The sequence below is a fragment of the Nyctereutes procyonoides genome, unplaced genomic scaffold (genome assembly GCF_905146905.1).
Source record: "Nyctereutes procyonoides isolate TBG_1078 unplaced genomic scaffold, NYPRO_anot_genome, whole genome shotgun sequence".
NCBI classification, from domain to species: Eukaryota; Metazoa; Chordata; class Mammalia; order Carnivora; family Canidae; genus Nyctereutes; species Nyctereutes procyonoides.
The window spans coordinates 13,958,860-13,974,843 of NW_026575044.1; the positions used below are offsets into that span (position 1 = coordinate 13,958,860).

At 57.6% G+C, this 15,984-nt stretch overlaps 1 protein-coding gene across 1 annotated transcript; it reads right to left on the minus strand.

Moving 5' to 3' along the window:
- Positions 1–2,852: 2,852 nt before the first annotated feature.
- NTRK1 (neurotrophic receptor tyrosine kinase 1) lies at positions 2,853–15,705 on the minus strand. The gene is made up of 14 exons (XM_055324381.1): positions 15,536–15,705; positions 14,991–15,136; positions 14,570–14,712; positions 12,194–12,326; positions 10,484–10,810; positions 10,104–10,121; positions 9,872–9,927; positions 9,496–9,640; positions 8,920–9,066; positions 8,501–8,631; positions 8,157–8,329; positions 4,925–5,165; positions 4,399–4,557; positions 2,853–3,159 (listed from the first exon to the last, which is right to left on the minus strand). Exons 1-14 carry the CDS (start codon positions 15,703–15,705, stop codon positions 2,974–2,976), a joined length of 2,175 nt encoding a protein of 724 aa, XP_055180356.1. The 3' UTR covers positions 2,853–2,973.
- Between the last annotated feature and the right edge of the window lie 279 nt (positions 15,706–15,984).

The following is a 15,984-nucleotide window of genomic DNA, read 5'->3' on the forward strand; positions in this document are numbered from 1 at the left end:
CAGGCCTGCAGAGCCTGGGATCCTCTCTGAGGTCTCCCTTAACTCGGGGGTTCAGAGAGACACAGTCAGGACGTCCTCCACCCCCTGGCTGCCCCAGCCCTCTGCCCATGCTGTTCCTGGAAACCTGGACAGATGCCCCTCTGCCCTGTCTCCTGTCGGGAACCCAGCTCCTGAGGGAGTAGTGCAGGAAGGAGGCAGAGGCTGCTTACAAATGCGGAGGGGGGTCCAATGGCTTGGACCCTGGGTTCTTTTTTTTTTTTTTTTTAAGATTTTATTTATTTATTCATAGGCACAGAGAGAGAGGGGCAGAGACACAGACAGAGGGAGAAGCAGGCTCCATGCAGGGAGCCCGACGTGGGACTCGACCCTGGGTCTCCAGGATCACACCCCAGGCTGCAGGCGGCGCCAAACCACCAGGGCTGCCCGACCCCTGGGTTCTTTAGAGAGCCCGTCCCTGACTGGGGTGGCCCTGGGGGAGCCCCACTGGCTCCTGTATCACTGATTCCCTCTCTGCAGAGTTGGGAAGGAAGGAGCTGGCAAAAACCCCCTTAAGAGGAGAGTTCTGGACGTTCTCTCCAATGCCAGGTGTGCTTGCAGAGCCCACCACTACGCCTGAGCCTCTGCCTTCCACGCCAGACAGATTTTCCCAAGAAGGAGGGGTAGAGAGAGGGGCTTACAGTAGGTCTAGGGGACCCAGATGTCTGATCCCCACAGCCTAGGACAGTCTCACTGTCCCTGTCCCAGCTCCCCGTGGGGTCCTCAGGGTCCCATTCCATTGATCCCCCTGTAGGCAAGCTCTCAGCTGGTGCTTAGCCCCTGGTGCTGGGGGTGGGGGGGTAAGCAGCTAATGGACTTGGCACAGCCAGGAGGTAATTACCAGGGAGGGGCATGTGCTCGCTGAGGGGAGGGGGCACCATTAATGACAGAGGAACCTGACAGCTAGGGCAGGGGAGGGGGGTGTGTATGCACAATTGAACACATGTGTCTCGGAGGTGGACGCATCTGCATACGAGTGGGGGGCTCTCAGGCCATGAACTGACCATATGGGTACAAATGAGCCCCCTCCTCGCCAGCCAGGACCGGGCCCCAGGCTCAGGCTGCCTAGAGGGGTCTGAGTGATCGGTTTCAGCTCTGGTTCCCAGTTGGATGAAAGCTGTCTGGTTCCCTCTCCCACACTCTTGCAAAATATCCACCTCCCTGTCCTCACCTTGCTCCCAGGACCTCTTACCTTGCCTGCCCAGCTTTTCCAGCAACACCTCTGACTGTAGTTTTTAGAGTTTCTGATGTCCTGATGCTCTTGACCTTGGAAAGGTCCTCTTGCTCTGGCAGGTCCCTTCTATGCCAACCTCTATCCTCTCTGCTTCAATGATAGCCCAAATCCTGCTCGGTGAAGGCCCCCTCTGCCTCTACCTGCCCCCCAGCCCTGAGGAGGGGCTCTAGAGGAGGGGGGAATGGGAGTGCAGATGAGAGAGAAAGTGCCCCCGCCCCTGGCTCCCATGGTGTTTTCCAGAACATTCTCTGATTCAGCTGCTCATCTGTCCCCTGTCTGTCCATCAATGTCCATCTGTCTCTTTGGGTTGTCTCTGTCTCTCTCCTCTGTCCCCACACCCCCCGGGCAGCCTTTCTGGCTGTCTCCACGTCTATAGGTCCTGCAGTGTCTCTGCATTGTCTCTCTCTTCGCATCTGTGCCTGGCCCACCTGTGGGATCTGGTCCCTGACCCTGTCTCTCCCCCCACATTACCACCCCCTCCCCCTTACACCACCTGCTGCAAAACTCCCTCACTGAGTGGTGCAGAAGAGGAGGGCCTGTGAACTTGGCCCTTGGGGACCAGACCCCCCACCTCATCAATCAGCCTGCAGCCCTGGGTCAGAGCTCCATTAGCACTAAGCAGTCTGGACAAGAGGCAGACACCACCGGGCTAGGCCTAGGGGTGATAAGACCCAGATTGAATCACTGAGCCAGGCACCCAGGGACATGAGACAGCCATGACATTAGCCCTGAGGAGCCATGGAGAGCGTGGGTTATTGCGGGAGCTGAGCAGGTGATTGGAAGTGATGGGGCTGGAGTGGGGGGGCTACTTCTCTGGGGGGGGTGCTCCACGTGAGGAAGATGGGGGAGGGTTGGGAGGACCTCAGCCAGCCTTGGAGCCCATGGAAGCCTGGGGCCACTCCATAAGGCCAGTGGTGTTCCAGGGGGCAGAGGGGAAGGAAAGCTCACCTCTTCCGTGGGCGGAACAGGACAGAGAGATGGTTCCTTACTCAGGAAATAGCCACCTTGCCTGGGGCCCTGGCCTCCTAGCGCAGATCTCAAAGCACTCAGAGCAGGAGTGACAGAGGGGAGGAACACAGGGTACTACCTCCCTCACGGTTCCTTTACCTTGCTCTTTCCCTGTCCCTGCCACACGTACACACAGACACACATGCATGCACACATGCACACCTCCGTCTCTCATCCATTTGTTCTACCACGTGTCTGCTCGGCTCTGTGGCCAGGAACACAAGGGACGCTCCCCACCAATGCTTCCATCCTGTCCACCGTGACAGCTGACTTCTGTTCCTCCCACTACAGCAACAACCTTCCTGAGCATGAGGTGTAGAGACAGCCAATTGGGGTCTGAAGTTCTGGGAAGCCTGCCAGAGGCCACCCCTCCCCCAGGTGAACACAGGGGCCACCAGCCCTGGAGACAGGGGAGGGTCATCCCCCTACCTGAGTCTCAACCCCCCTCTCCCACAGTGACATCATCCCAAAAATTGGCAAGAAACACACGGCCAAGAGATAATAAATATAATTGCTATGACAGGACCCCATCTAGAGAGGCAGGAACATCCTCCACTCCCAGACCCCACTTGTCCCCTCCGGCATGCTGAGGGTGAGTTAGATGCTTTGAGATCACCCTGGGGCTGCTGGGAGTTCCCGGGGTTATGCAGGGCAGGCCCCAGTGTTTGGGCGGCACAGCCCCCAGGGCTGGCCCCCTAGCCCAGGACATCCAAGTAGACTGGAGGTGCCTGGGCCAGGGCTTGCAGCCGGGCGTGCACATCCTTGATGCTGTGGCGTTGTTGGGGCTCCCGCTGCCAGCAGCCCCGCATAATGGCGTAGACCTCCGGTGGGCAGGCCCGGGGCCGCTCCAGCTCTCGGCCCTGCGTGATGCACTCAATCGCCTGGGGCCACCCGAGGGAGAGAGAAGAGGGCACATTGCGCTGGAGCAGGGGGGAGAGGCAGGCAGCAGCACCCCAGCCTCCCTGAGGCTCTCCAGGCAGGCCCCATGGATGTCTGGGGCTCTTGGTTACTAATAGTCTAAAAGGAAGCCGCAAACCCCAAGATTCCTTCCCACCTCAACATGGAGCAGTGGGAAACATCAGGGCCAGGTAGACTCTGGGAAGGCTGGGTTGGGGGGGATACGATTGCTTCCAGAAGGGCTGGAATCAGACCCTCAGAAGACTTGCTAGGTGGTTTGAGGGAGGGGAAGGGCCCTGGCATTTGCCAAATCCATCAGCCAGTGCTGAGGGCTGAATGGGGGAAGGGAGGGGTCCTCCACATCCCTGTTCCAGAGGGAAAAAGGAAGGTAGGATTGCAGCAAGGCCTTGAAAACTGCTAGCTTGCCATCATCTAAGGTAGAGGGCAACCCCCCTTCCCTTTGTCTTCTGCAGGTACCATTCTGTGGAGACCTAGCTCCTCTGAAAAGAAAACTGCAGCAGGAAAGATCCAAGTTAGACTCCAGGAAGGGCTGTTAGAGCAGCCAAGGGATCCAAGGAAGGAGAGATGTGGCGGGGAGCTGGGTGAGGGGGCCTGGAGCCTCTCCCCCCTTCTTCCCTCCCTCCCCATTAGAGGACTTGGGTTATGGGTAGCACTAATTCCATTCCTTCTCTCAGTGCTTGAGAAAATTAAAATCTATAACCCTCTCCCCCACCCCAGCCGCCTCCAGGGAGCAAACTGCATTAGGAGGAGAAATGGAAACTGACAGCTGGGAGCCAAGGAGGGGGTGGGGGAGCTGCTGGGGAGCCAGAACACCTGGGGCCTGCTCTGGGGGCCAGCGCCATGCGGCGGGAGGGGCGGGCCTGTCCTTCCTGCAGTCTGACCTCCAACCTTCCTGCTGCAGTGTCAGGTCCTCCGGAGCAGCCCCTGTCCCCATGCCTGTCCCTCCACCCTGATGGTGCCTACTGCGCCTATACAATGCAGCTAAGGACGGAGTCTGGGCTCCATCCGGAAAGTGCTTTGAGTCTCCCCCAGGAGCCAGCTGGGCCTGGGCTGGGCCGGTGAGTGGAGGCAAGAATCCAAGAGGGAAGAGGGGAAGAGTGCAAGGAGCCCGGGTGAGGGGTGCGGAGGAAAGCCCCCGCGGTCGGTCGCGGCACCGGCCGGGGCAGGGCCGGGGCAGGGCCGGGGCGGCGGGCGGGGCTGACCTCGGTGTTGGACAGCTGGTACCAGGGCTGCTTGCCGTAGGTGAAGATCTCCCAGAGCACCACCCCGAAGCTCCACACGTCACTCTCCGTGGTGAACTTGCGGTAGAGGATGCTCTCGGGCGGCATCCAGCGGATGGGCAGCATCGTGCGGCCCCCCACCTGCGGGCGGGCGGGGCGCGTCACTGCGGGGGCGGGGGGTGGGGGAAAGGGGGACCGCGCACCTGGTCCCGCGCCCCCGCCCCGTCATTAAAGATGAATGGAAGGGGCTCTGGGGCCGCCGCTAAGAGGGAAAAACCGACGGTGCAGTCCCTGTGCGCCCAGAGAGCGGAGAAGGCGGGCCCGGGAGGTAAGGGGCGGGGAGCCCAGAGCCAGACAGCCCGCGCCCCCACGCCGCCCAGGAAGAGGAGGGCGTGCCCGCGCAGGGGGTGGGGTCTGCAGTGCAGGGGGAGGGGCTGCGAGACTGGGCGGGGGGTGGGGGGCCTGCAGTGCCGGGAGGGGCCTCCGGGCTGGGCCCAAGGACCCTTACGCGGTAATAGTCCGTGCTGTAGATGTCCCTGCTCATGCCGAAGTCCCCGATCTTGACCACCAGTCCCTGGCCCACCAGACAGTTGCGCGTGGCCAGGTCCCGATGCACGAAGTGCAGACCTGCCAGGTACACCATCCCCGCAGCGACCTGGCTAGCAACGGCCAGCAGCTGCCCCAGGCCCAAGGGGCCCGGAGCCACGTCCTCCCCGCCAGCCAGCAACTTGGCGTCGGGCCCATGGGACCTGCCAAAGAGTGAGGGAGAGAGGGTGGGCTGGGGAGGGAGCCCTCAAGAGGCTGAAGACCCAGATCCTGGGGAGCTGGGGTTGAAGGCAATGGGGGACTCCAGAGAAGGGAGGAGGGAAGGAACAGGAAGAGTGTCTGCAAGGCCTGGGAGGGGGGCCGCCAGGTGGGCCACCTCAGGAGCCTCCCCCACTGCCCCCACTTCCCACACTTCCCACATCCCCCTAGCCCCCCAGGTCACCTCCTTGAACTCTGAGCCCAGCATCCAGGTTCCCACTGGCCCCTGCCTCTCTTGCCCATGGATACCTCCCACTCTGTCCTCCAGATGCTTAGCTTCCCCTAAGTCTGCCCCTGCCTCCATGAAGGAAAGCTTCCCACCCAGGCTCCGAACCTGAAGCCTGGGGGTCCTCCTGTCTCTCTCCCCTTCGCCCTCAATGTTCAGCCTCAATGTTCAGAATGGGATCCTTCTTCTTTTCAAGTTTCCAGGATGCCTGCCACCTCCCACTGCCACCACTTCAGATCATTACTTGATCACCCAGCTCCATTCCCCAGATATTCCTTCTTCTGACTCCAGCCCGAGCCAGTGGCTTTGTGGGTACTGCCCCTTCCCACAGGCCAACTTTCTCATCTCTTTATTTCTTCCTTTATGGCAGAGGCTTCCTAAACACCTCCGGTGTGCCAAGCACCGGAGCTACAGTAGAGAATGGGATACAGATAAATAGGGGCACCTGATGGGCACTCAGGCTAGGGATGAAAGAAGTCAGAGGAGACTTCCTGGAGGAAGAGACATTTAAACTGAGACTCAAGGGACGCCTGGGTGCCTCAGTGGTTGACTATCTGCCTTTGGCTCAGGGCCTGATCCCAGAGTTCCAGGATCCAGTGCTACATCGGGCTCCCTGCAGGGAGCCTGCTTCTCCTGCATATGTCTCTGCCTCTCTCTCTCTGTGTCTCTCATGAATAAATAAATAAAATATTAAAAAAGAAAAAGAAAAGAAAAAAAGGGGGCACCTGGGTGGCTCAGTCTGTTAAGCATCTGTTTGCCTTCAGCTCAGGTCATAATCCCAGGGTCCTGGGATGAAGCTCCACATCAGGCTCCCTGCTCAGTGGAGAGCCTGTTTCTCCCTCTCCCTCTGCTGCTCCCCCCAACTTGTGCTCTCTCTCTCCCAAATAAATAAACAAAATCTTAAAAAAAAATAATAAACTGAGACTCAAACCCTGAAGAAAAGGGGTGAATAAGCCATTTAAAAGCATCAGAGAGAAAAAAAAATTAAAAAATAAATAAAACATCAGAGATGGGCAGCCTGGGTGGCTCAGTGGTTTGGCGCCACCTTCAGCCCCGGGCATGATCCTGGAGACCCGGGATTGAGTCCCACATCAGGCTCCCTGCATGGAGCCTGCTTCTTGCCCCCCCCTTGAATAAATAAATAAAATCTTAAAAAAAAATAAAAGCATCAGAGACAGAGAGGTAGGTGAAGTGGCTGGGAGGGAGACCTGATGTACCAGGCAGAGGGAACTGTAAGTGCAAAGGCCCTGGAGTGAGAAGGAACAGATAGGCTTCCTAGGGAATACCTTCCAGACTCATCCAGGAGCCTTCATGATTCCCTCCTTTGGGTCCCTATATTCTATCCAGTATTGAGAGCCACTTCTCCCACATCCTGGGCCCCAGATGGTGGCATGTCCCTGGCCTGCATCCCAGGCACTCAGCACTGAGCCGATGCAGTGTCTGGTGAGCAAGGGAAGGGCCTCCTGTCTGGCTTCCTGTTGACTCCAGTCTACTGAGCCCAATGGCTCCACGCTCATCATGGCGTCTCCCATCACCTCCCTCCTGCTCCCCACTGCCACTGGCTTCTCCTCCCCCTCCACAGACCTCTTAAGGTCTCCCCCAACTGAATTCTGCAGCCTGTGTGAGTGACCCTTCACTCCCAAAGGGGTGTTTGGAGACCACATCACGACCATGAACTGGACAGTCACACAGCACTTTCTCATCCAGAACCACAGACCCCACTGAACCTCTTCTGGCAGGGAAACTGAGGCCAGAGAGATAGGCTACTTGGCTCAGCTAGGAGCTCACAGCTGAGTGTAAGCCTGGCCCTCCCCCTGCCTGCCTCACATCTCACACTGTCCCATCCTGGGGAAGGCGGGGATTCTTACCCAAGAAGGACTCAACAAAGGGAACCTGTGACTATTGCAGCCAGGGGTTGAGAGGAGACCATACTCCACCCTGGGCCATTTATTACCTGTGTGCCCCTGGGCAAGCCACTTAAGTCTCTTCTGTGAAACGGGCAGATTTCTTGACACTATTAAAATTATCCGAACAGGGCCACCTGGGTGGCTCAGTGGTTGAGCAACTGTGTTTGGCTCAGGTCATGAGCCCAGGGTCCTGGGATCGAGTCCTGCATCGGGTTCCCCACAGGGAGCCTGCTTCTCCCTCTGCCTATGTCTCTGCATCTCTCATGAATAAATAAATACATAAAATACTTTAAAAATAAAATAAAATAATTGGCACAAACTAGTAAACACATCAGCATTGTTCTGTCCAAAGCAAAAGAAATAAATTTTTAGTGACTTTTTTCAAGTAAAAATTGCCAGACACGCTTGGAGACTATGAAGAATACATATCTATTTACATTATTATACAGATAAATGTGTCCAAGCACAGGCTGACACAGGTGGAAGTGAGGGCATGAGAAGAGTGTCTGGAACACGTGTTATTGTTGCCACACCTCTCTAAGCTGTCAACCCCCCACAGGCCTGGCTTCTGCGCGCCACCGGCAAACGCAAAGACACTCCCTGCAAAGCCACTGTCCCAGAGCACAGCTCCTGATTTCTGCTAGTGCCATCCACTGACCACCGCCACTCTGTCCTTTGCACATTCACACCTGGGGGACAGGATGAAACCCCCTCTTGGTTTGACGGATGATCAAGGATATGCTTTCAGGGAAGAGGCAAGGGAGCTCAGAGCCAGAGGCCAATGCGGGGCCAGGCAGTCATACCGAAGGAAGCGGTTGAGGTCACCGTGTCGCATGTACTCAAAGACCATGAGCAGTGGGCGGCCCTCGGTGCAGACCCCAAAGAAGCGCACGATGTGCTGGTGCTGCAGCATGGTGAGCAGCTGGGCCTCCCGCTGGAAGTCCTGCCTGGCGCTCTCGGACACCTCCTTCAGCGCCTGGATGGCAGGGGTGGGCAGGACAGGCTGAGTTCGGCCCACCCCCTCCTCCCCACACCCAAGATGGCCAGACCCCACATTCCACCCCCAAGCCTGAGCACACAGTCCTGGAATGATGGCGCTCCGAGAGGTGGGACCCTGGCCAGCAGTACTTCGTGGACCAGGTCTTACCTTGACAGCCACTAACATCTTGTCCTGCTCGGGCAGCAGGTTGTGGCACTCAGCAAGGAAGACCTTCCCAAAGGCACCTTCACCCAGCTCCCATTTGAGCACAATGTCCTGGCGCTTGATGTGATGAACACCTGCCGAGAGGCATGCAGGATCGGACCAGAGCCCCCATCCTGGCTTGGGAAGGAGTGGGTGGGGCCAAGCCAGGACTAGCTAGTAGGCTTGGGTGCCAGCCAAGGGGGTGCCTGGGGACTGAAACTGAGCCTTTGTGCATCCCCAAGCCCCATGCTGTGGTGTAGACGGGTAAGGAGTGGGGAAGGGAGGGAAGGCTTTCTCAGGCCTGGGGTGGACAGAGATGATACAGGGGCTTCTACACACCCCCCGGGGCTCACCCCCACCCTTGACCCAGGACAGCTCCTCACAGGCATCACTGAAGTATTGTGGGTTCTCAATGATGTGACCTTGGAGCCCAGAGCCTTTGCCCTCAGTGGGGGACAAGGAGCTGCCACCTAATGTCATGAAATGCAGAGACATGGCCAGTCCGTCCTCTGGAGCCAGCACCACTGCGCCTGGGGGAGAGACACAGCCATTCAGAGTGATCACAACGCAGGGTCCCAGGGGAGGGGAGAAACAGAGGAGGCAGGCAGCCAGCAGGGGAAGGCAGGGCACTATGGCCCCTATGGCTCCTGTGCAGCCCCAGGCCCTGGGGGCCACCATGGACCCCCCCACCCCTGGAGAGCTCAGACCTCCCAGACCCACTTAGTGTTTGACTGCCATCTAGCCACCAATGAGCAGCTGCTGCCTGACCCTCCCCCAGCCCGGGCCCCAACGTACACACTCATACCCACAAGCCAGGGTCCCGGCCCTCATAACCCAGCCGGGTGTAGGCACCCCCATGTGGAAGACAGAGCCGGGGAGAACCCACAGGAAACACAGGCAGCAGGACAGACTGATGGACAGACTGGCAGACAACCCGATGCAGCAGCACTCCTACTCACGGTTGCCCCCAAATTTGTTCCTCCGTCCACACTTATTGAGTGCAAGGAAGAGTGTAGAAAGGAAGAGGCAGGCAAAGACAGCCAGGCCCACAGCCACGGAGACCTGGCAGGGGTTGGGGGGTGGGGGGCAGACCTGGAGCTTCTCCTGCACCCTCCGAGCACCCCCACAGCAGCAACGACTCTCCATCCCGCATGCTCCCCACCCAAGACCTGCCTCCTCCTGCCCTGGCACCCAAGACCCTGGCTGTGGGGGTGGCTCAGGCCACATGGTCCGAATCGTCACGCTCTCACCAGAAACCACATGTGGGCAAGCCACTAGCCCAGCCTCCCAATCCCAAGTCCAAGTCTGAGACCGGTTTCCTCCTCTCATGCTCACCCCAAAAGGGGTTTCGTCCTTCTTCTCCACTGGGTCTCCAGACGTGCTGTTAGTGTCTGTGGGGACACAGGGCATGGAGAGTGGGCCTTGGCACATGGGGTGTCTCCTGCAGCAGCTCCCCCCAACCCACCCCAGCTGAGCCCTCAGGGGTCAGGTCAGCTGGGCCCTCTGCCCAGCCTTGGCTTCAGGAACCACACAGAACCTGCCCCCCCACCCCAGCCTGGGTACTCACCCACTGGCGAGAAGGAGACTGCAGGGGGAGGAGGAGAGAAAGCAGTCAGATGGGGGGGCAGATGGAAGTGAGTCCCCCCCACCCCACTCATCCCTTCCTAGGGCAGGAGGGCAGCTGGGCCTCATCAAGGAGAAGGCCATGGACACCCTGGTGCCCAGCACCCCCAGTTGGTGGCCGAGCCCAGGGCTTCAGGGCTCCCAGGGCTCAGGGAAGGCAGGGCAGGGTCACAGCCCGACACAGGAACTCAGGGCCCCTCTCTGCCCAGGACTGGGCACTGAAGCCTGTAGGGTGAGGACCAGAGCAAGTGGACCAGGCCTCCCCCGACACCTGTGGCTGTGCCCAGGGGCCACCAGGCATGGGGGTCGGGGTGGCCCTCGCACCGGGGATGGGGTCCTCGGGGTTGAACTCGAAAGGGTTGTCCATGAAGGCAGCCATGACAAAGGCGGCAGCCCGGCCAGAGGGGTTGGCGGCCAACAGCGTGTAGTTGCCGTTGTTGACATGGGTGGGCTGGTTGAGCCGCAGGCAGCCGTGCCGCACCGTCTCGTTGGCCACCGGCTCCAGGAACTCAGTGAAGATGAAGCTGGTCTCGTTGAGCACAGAGCCGTTGAAGAGCCAGCGCAGAGAGGGCGCCGGCTGCCCATCCACCGAGAAGGGGATGCACCAGTGATGCAGCTCCACCGCCTCATGCAGCTGCACGCTGGCCGGGACTGTGGACCAGAGAGGGTGACAGCCAGGCATCAGGGAGCAGCTGGCGGGGACCCAGAACGGACCTGACAAGTCTCGGGGTGGGGTGGGTAGAGCCAGAAATCAGGTGGTGGGCCTAAGAGAAACTGGCCAGCGGGCCTGAAGAAATACACAAGGAGGGATCTTTTGAAGAAAGTTGACAGTAAATCTTAAATAAACCAGGCAGCAGGTGTGTACAATTCAGAGGCTTCGAGAGCCCCCGGGGGAAGTGGAGTGCCGCCTTTTGGATAAGGGATCCAGAAAAATGAAGTGCAATTGAGCTTAAGAAGCTCAGGAGAAGGCCTAAACATCAAACAAGCAAACAGTATGTAGTTTAAAAGCTTCTGGAAAAAGAATACGGGTTTGAAATAGACCCAACCTGACTCAGCCAGGAAGGGAAGGAAGGGCAACTGCCCCCATCAACAGAGGTGAATCTCACAAATATAATGTTGCTCAAAAGAAACTAGACCCAGAGGGCAGCCCGGTGGCTCAGTGGTTTAGCACCACCTTCAGCCCAGGGTGTGATCCTGGAGACTCGGGTTCAAGTCCCACGTCAGGCTCCTTGCATGGAGCCTGCTTCTCCCTCTGCCTGTGTCTCTGCCTCTCTCTCTCTCTCTCTCTGTGTCTCTCATGAATAAATAAATAAAATCTTTAAAACACACACATACAAAGAACTAGACCCATAATAATACTTGCAGTAGGATTCCCTCTCTATAATGTACAAGAACCAGCGAAGCCAAACTGATAGGGAAGCTCACGTGTGTAAAATTCTTTTTAAAAGCAAGGAAACGATTATCACAAAGTCAGGATGGTGCGGAGAAGGATGCGGAGAGGAAGGGAAGGTGTTCTGAAGAGCCAGAGAACAATTACTGTTTGAAGTGTCTATGTCTTATGCACATATCTATGTTATATTTCACAATTAAAGAAGAAAAATTGTGTGACGTATAAGATTCAAGGTAATTTTTTTGGCAGACCTAGGGAAATTAGGCAGTGAGACTAAGGAAGAGCTCAGAAGGGGCATTTCTTCTTTCAAAATTTGGACGGACAACGAAAGTGCTCCAAAGGGGCAGGCATGCGCGTAACTCAGCAGAGAGCAGCGGGAGCAGCCAGGCAGCTGGTGCCGAGGGCCTCAGGTAGCAAGACTTGGGCAGGGGGCCAGAAAGAAATCCATCCCTGTCCCTCTGGCCTTGACGAGCCCCCAGGACTTCCCCACAGGATCAGGTTTTCATGGGAATCTGGAAACAGCTGGGTGGGAGCAGCTGTGCAGACACATATCCCAGCCCCTTCCTCCAGACCCCGACCCTCAGAGCCTCTTTCCAGGGAAGAAGGAAGGGGGTACAGGGTGGGGGGAGGTCACTGGGACTCACAGGAGACGTTGACCTGCACAGAGACTTCGGCCCGGCCCACATCATTCTCTGCCCAGCACGTCACATTCTTCCTATTGAGGTCACTGGTGACATTGGCCAGGGTCAGCCCCAGGGATGGCAGGTCCCCAGATTGCTGGGTCAGGAAAGAGAAGGGAAAATGAGGAAGAGTGACCACAGGCTTGGGTATGGAGGCAGGGGGGTGGAGCTGATATGTTTGGGGTACTCCTATGGCTTCAGATGGAAAAGAGAGGAGGAGTGAGGGGAACGGGGGTGGGGGAGGAGGGGGAAGGGGTAGAGGAGAGAATATAGCAGGGAATGTACCCCCGTCCTTTAGGGCTCATTCACAGACTATCTCCCGGAACACGTATTTAATGATCTGAAAAATCTAGAACATGACCAGTAACCTCAAAACAAGCACAGAATACCCTGAACCAGAACCACTTCTGAGAAGCTGAGTAGATGTCAATAATCCCAAGTATCAAATAGACACAACTTGTTGGACAAATCAGCTAGGATCTCACCACCAGCTCATGCTTGTTTTACACCCAGTTCTATCAGTCTCAGCCCAAAGGATACCAGAAATATGGAGCTGCCCTGATAGCAGATGAGGCAGCAGCGTCCTGACCCCCTTTGGTAGATGAACACGGAGAGTAAAGCTACAGGCAAACTGACTTGATTTTGAATCATCATCGGAAGACTGAATCAGGTTCAGATTCTCTTCTAAGAAACTGTGGCGGTGTGCCAGTTACGTGACCTTAGGACAATTCCCAATCTTGCTGAACCACAGTTTTCTTGTTTTGTAAGCTAAAGAGGTAGACAAATGATCCTTTGACACTTTAGGAAGCTATTTCCATAAAATGATGGAAGTCAATGGAGCACTGCACAAATATCATTTATCTGGAAATTTCAGAAATGTGGAAACCTTTGAACCAGGGCCAGAGGAGGTGAATCTTCCCTGGGCTTCCACTGGAAGTCGGAAGTTCCTCTCTCTAGGCTCTTGTGCAAGCTCCAGCTTCCAGCCTCCTCCAGGGGAAGCCCTGCCCTGCCTCAAGCTTCTCTCTGCTGTCCTGTCCCCACCAAATCACTCTGGGTGCAGGGCAGCTCATCAACTCTAGGCTTTGAGCTGCTCCGCCACCTTCCACTCTCCTGAGGGTGACCAGCCTCCCCTGCCTTCCACTGAACCCAGCTGAGCGTGACTTTTCTATAGGAAGTTTCTAGAAAACAGAAGTGGTAGCAAACACGGAAATCTCTCAAAGAGAAAAGCAAAACCCTGGAATTTCCCAAACCAGCTGAGCAGAGGTCTCTCCACAGACAGTCACAGCTGGCCTCTCGCCTCTGCATTGTTCCCTTTCCATCACTCACTCTCGGTGGCTTTGCGCTGTGGTAGGGAAGGAACCACTCAGTGGCTCATGGTCCTCCCACCGTGTCTGGGTCCCCTGCTCCAATGGTTCCTCCTCCTATGATATTGTTCCAGGGGCTTCCGGCAATTCTGGGGGTGGGCCCCTGCCCCAAGAGAGGGCCTCCAAACTGAGCACACTGGCCCTGCATGTCAACCCATGTGGGGCCAGCTTTTTGGGTGAGCACGGCCTCTTGTCTGCCTCTGCTAACCTTGTCAACAAGGCCTCAGCTGTGGCTACCCACGGCTGCCCATTGTCAGCCTGAGCACAAAGAGCAAGGCACAAGAAGATGCCCAAAGACACGTCTGCGTGGCAGAGATAGCAGCCAGAGAGTGTTCAGGGGCAGCGGGACTTCAGAGGGCATCCTGTCCACCTCCTCAGTTGATAGGCAGGCAGGATATCAAAAGGTCATCACATCCACCTCCTCAGTTGACAGATAAGAAAACCAAAGTGCAGGCAGATTAAAGGATTTTTTCCAAAAGTCGGTCCAAAATTAATTACTGAGAAAACTGGACCCAGACCTGGACTTTCTTTACTAATAAGCTCATTATACACCCAAGAGGATGCTGCTTCCAGAATCTCCAGAGAGAGATGGGAAGGACCCTGAGAAGGCAGCTGGATGCAGGACCACAAACACTGTGCGCTCTCCCTCTGGTCCTGTTCCCTTGTCTAGAAAGCGGTGGGTGGGAGGGATGGCCTGTGGGTTCAGGGACTTTCTGTCTGGCAGCCAGCCCTGTGTTCCCAGGCAGGCTCCGGGGTCCCCGCTGGGCCGGCGCCCACCCTGAGGGCCTGTGTGTGCCTGTGGGACACAATGGGCCTGAGCCCATGGGTGGAAACTATATCTGCCCCTCCCCCCGAGCTCTCCGTGCTTCTTACACGCTGTGTCTCTTTTCCTATCTCTGCCCCCTGTGCCCTGTCCAAGCCTCTTCGGGGAGAGGCAAAGAGGGGGAACAGGGACAGGCGGTGAGGGGCTTCTTACCGTCACTGTGGCCAACTCCTCGACCTCTGGGAGGATCCAGCCGGCCCGCTCCAGGCCCCGCCCCTCCACCTGGCACTGCAGCAACACATCATCCCCCACCTCCACCGACGCATTGGGCATCTGGACCTTCAGCACCGGGACGCCTGGCCGCCCAGGATGGCAGAGGGGTGTGAAAGCAGGAAGTGGTCTCAAAGCCCGAGCCCAGGGCAGGGCTTCCTCTCCAGCACCCCAGGGCCCTGGTGCCCCTACTGGCCACACTAAACACCCTTCAGCCTTCAGGCCCCAACTCTTGCCAATGCCTGTTTCCCAGTCCCTGGGCGGCTGGCTTCTCAGGCCCAGCACCTGCCCTGCTCAGTGCTCTCTCAGAAAGCATGCAGCTGCCCCCGCCCCTCATGCCCACCCCCTCCTCCCTGGCACCTACCGCAGCTGGCATTGGACAAGAGGGCCAGGGGCCCCTGTCCGGGACACTGCAGCCTCTGTCCACGCACTCCACCCAGCCCTTCCTCCTCCCAGCGCAGCAGCCAGTGGAGGGCACAAGAACAGTGTAGTGGGTTCCCCGACAGGACCCTGTGAGTGTGGGGGACACCAAGAGAGTCAGAGAGACAGGGCAGGTGCTGGGCCTGAGAAGCCACAGAGAGTGAAGCACCATGGAAGAGGGGCATGCAGCCAGGCCGCAGGGTGGAACATCTAGAAGTGAAGGGAGGGGGCCCGGAAACAAGGCGTTATGACAAGAATTAGAATCCAGGAAGTCCGGGAGCCAGCTGTGGGCTACTTGGATTCCCTTGCCCCAGTGCTCTCCTCAGGAAGCCAGGCCAGGTGAGGACTCTGAGCAGAATGGCAAAGACAGAAGGGCACATCTTTGGAGTGACCCAGAGGCCTTAGGGGCCAACTGCGCACACACAGACCACCACTGTCCCCATCGGCCCCATATGCAGGGGTGCTGGCAATGTGGGCAGATGTGCCCACATGGACAGGTGGGCCTGGGTCTGCTCCTGGCCCCCAGCTTTCTGAGCACATGAGGCATCAGCCACCAGCCAGCTGTCCTCCAACAGCCTGGCTGCCCCTAGGGCAGCTGTCCCCTCTAGCAGGCCTGCAGCCTCTTTGATGGGGGTCACGGGCATGTGCAGCGTCCCCATCTCAGCTCACAGCCAAACACACAGTCCCCAAAGAGCACCCCCACACACATAGCTCCACATGGACACAGTGACACACTGCCCCCAGAGGTACAAGTGCGTTCACACACGCGCACGCGTACACACACACACACACACACACACACACACACACACACACACCACTGGCCCCTGGAAGCCCCTCACTTACAGCTCCTGCAGGGGGAGGCCCTGGACGGTTTTCCAGGACAAAGACTCCAAAGCATTGAAGGAGAGATTCCTGTGGTAGTTGAGATAGAGACA